This window comes from Panicum virgatum, chromosome 9K (assembly GCF_016808335.1).
Source record: "Panicum virgatum strain AP13 chromosome 9K, P.virgatum_v5, whole genome shotgun sequence".
In the NCBI taxonomy this organism is placed as follows: domain Eukaryota; kingdom Viridiplantae; phylum Streptophyta; class Magnoliopsida; order Poales; family Poaceae; genus Panicum; species Panicum virgatum.
The window spans coordinates 35,468,656-35,471,794 of record NC_053144.1 but is presented as its reverse complement, the minus strand read 5'-3'; the positions used below and the strand labels follow the sequence as shown (position 1 = coordinate 35,471,794).

The following is a 3,139-nucleotide window of genomic DNA, read 5'->3' as shown; positions in this document are numbered from 1 at the left end:
GTGACTCAATGTCACCGTGAAATGTCACTGAATCTCAATCTGTTATAAATTATGGCCCTAGATACTAGGTCAGTGGGTCTATGGATTCACCAGCTCTACCGCTAAAACCCTGGCACACACATTGGATGCTGTACACTGAAAATTAATGATTTTTCAATATTTGTGTCATTTTTACCTTAGTGCGTGTGCGCCCCCACTGACTTGTTATTTAAATATCACGGAACTGGTTGCAGCCTAGGCGTTTAGTAGGGAGGTGCTATAGCAGGTGCTGCCCCCATGCCTAGCACAGCGCCAAACTAACAATACATTAGAGTGTTCACCAACGAGAGCGTCGGCAACCTCAAGCTTGTTCGCCTGCGTCGGGGAGTTCAAAGAGACGAGCCGGCACAGAGCCGCTGAGCATGTTCTTGCCAAGGAGGATGCGCTTCAGCGTCTTGCATGCGGCCAGTGACTCTGGAACGGGACCGGACAGGCCGTTCTCCATCAGCACGAGGATCTCCAGCTTCCTGCCCGCGCAGAGGTCAGGCGGTATCTTGCCCGTGATGTGGTTGGTGGCCACGTCCAGCATCTTGAGTGGGCTGTTCTTTCCTAATCCGGCCGGAAGGTGACCGGTGAGGTTATTCTCCCACAGTTGCAGCACCTCCAGGTGCGGTAAGTCGGCCATGAACGCTGGTATGTTGCCGTGGAGGTGGTTGCGGAACAAGTGTAGAAGCCTGAGGCTGGTGAGATTAGCGAGGCCGGCCGGTATCTCGCCGACGAGCTGGTTCATGGAGAGGTCCAGCGACTTGAGATCCTTGAGGTCGCCTAACTGCGTGGGTATTTCCCCGGAAAGGCGATTCATCTGCAGGAAGAGCGTGTCGAGGCGCGCGAGCCGTCCGAGCTCCGTCGGGATGGGGCCCGTGAGGTTACAGCTGCTCATGTCGAGGCGGACGAGCGAGTCAAGCTCGCCGAGCTCTGGCGGGATGCCGCCGTTGAACAGGTTGAAGTAGCCGATGTACATCTCCCGCAGCCGCTTGAGGCGCGCGAGCGACGCGGGCACCTGGCCGGAGAGCGAGTTACCGTTGAGTCCAAGGTACTCGAGCGCCGCGAGGTCCGCGTAGCTTTCCCGTACGGCGCCCGAGAAGTAGTTCCCGCCGAGGTGGAGGTAGCGGAGGCGCGCGTGCGCGGCGCCGAACGGGGGCAGAGGGCCGGAGAGGTTGTTGTTGTAGGCGTCGACGACCTCCAGCACCGGGAAATAGGGCTCTCCGGCGCCGGCCGGCGCGGGGAACGGCCCGCTGAAGTTGTTGTTGGAGACGTTGAGGTGGCGGAGCGCCGGCAGCGCGGCGAGCGACGCCGGGAGGCTCCCCGCCAGGGAGCAGGCGGCGACTGTGAGGTTCACGAGGGCGTCGAGCAGCGCGACCTCGGGCGGGAGGACGCCCCCATGCAGCGGCATGCTCGTGAGGTTGATCCTGACGACGCGTGCGGCCGCGTCGCAGGACACGCCCGAGAAGGAGCAGTGCGCGGGGGGCGTGGCGGAAGGGTCCCAGTCGGCGAGCGCGGTGGAGGTAGCCGGGACCAGTAGCGCCGCTTTCATCTTGATGAGCGCGTACACGTCCAGCTCCGGCGAAGCGGAGGCAAGGACTGAGAAGAGGAGAAGAAGAAGGGGAAGAGGCATTGTTGGGGCTGCGTTGTGGTGGCTGCGGGTGCTGCGTGGCGGCGACTGGCGGAGGAGGGACGTGCGAATAAAAGGGCGGAGGCGGTGGTGGAGGGAATCAGCATATCGAATTCTTTAGATGGAGACGGGGACTACAGCGCCCTGCTTGCTAATCAAGCTCCGCTATGAGGATCCTGCAGAGCTGACAGTACAATATATTTTTTTGCTACAACTTTAACTACATGAAATCAAACTTTCGTTCAGGCCCTGTTTAGTTCTAAAAAAAATTACAGTACCTATCACATTAAATTTTCGGACACATGCATAGAGTATTAAATGCAGTTGAAAAAAATAACTAATTACACAGTATAACTATTTTATACAAGATGAATCTTTTAAGGTAATGACTTCTGTTTGGCCGGCCGTAATTTGGTTCAACATTACGCACCCACCATGCGCGAGTGGAGAGATTTTTTTCCCACTTTGCACCGCCAGCTCAAATTAAATCTCTTGACCCTTCTCGTGCGTGGTCCCCAGGCAACCTTATCTCCTCAGCTTTTCAGCTCTCCTTTACTCATCGTCTCTCTCTCCCTCCCCGATCAACGGCGCAGCTTGGTGACGGCGGCCCGGACGGGTCACTGCCTGGCTGATCTACTCCCCACGTTAATTACCTTGCCTGGCTCATCAGCGTCGAGGTACCAGGAAGCCGCGGGCACTGCCTGGCTGATCTGCTCCCCACGTTAATTACCTTGCCTGGCTCATCAGCGTCGAGGTACCAGGAAGCCGCGGGCACCGGCGGCAGCGGGAGCAGTAGCGGCCTATGTTACACGGATACCGGTACGGGTATCGGATACGCGGATACGCACTTTCCTAAAAAACACCGATACAGGGATATGGCTAGGATGATTAATAATTATATATAAATATCACATAGATATTCAGCAACATAGTCGTAGTGCCCTAAGACTAGTAGGCTACAATTAGAGAACAACTAAATTGAGTTCAACGACATCCAGATACATCATACTGGAAATTGGAAAGAAAGTCATCAAGCCACTAATTGATGAAAAGAAAGGAAAGAAAGGCAAGAGAGCAGCAAGACTCCTAGTCTTCTTCCATCACAGGGATCTCGCCGGCGACCGATTTTTGCTGCGGAAGGAGCTCGCCGGCAGCCGGCGGCCACCGGATCTAGGGTAAATACGACCAGGTTGGGAGTTCGTGAGGGAGGAGCAGGAGCACGGGATTGTGGCGGCTGCTGCTAGGTCTGTAGGCGCAAAACATGGGGAGGGTAGCTGTCCAAGGAGGAACTTACTTGTTTCGAAGGGAGGATCTCGCCGGCGACCGATTTTTGCTGCGGAAGGAGCTCGCCGGCGGCCGGTGGCCACCGGATCCAGGGGTTCGTGAGGGAGGAGCAGGAGGTGAGGGGAGGGTTTGTGAGGGAGCACGGGATTGTGGCGGCTGCTGCTAGGTCACGGAGGGGAGGGGAGAAGTAGTAGTTCAAAGTCT

General features: G+C 56.5%; 1 protein-coding gene across 1 annotated transcript; it reads right to left on the bottom strand.

The window, feature by feature from the left end:
* Positions 1–340: 340 nt before the first annotated feature.
* Positions 341–1,654, bottom strand: LOC120647961 (leucine-rich repeat receptor-like kinase protein FLORAL ORGAN NUMBER1). Its single transcript, XM_039924756.1, has one exon. The coding sequence runs from the start codon at positions 1,652–1,654 to the stop codon at positions 341–343; it is 1,314 nt and encodes a 437-aa protein (XP_039780690.1).
* Between the last annotated feature and the right edge of the window lie 1,485 nt (positions 1,655–3,139).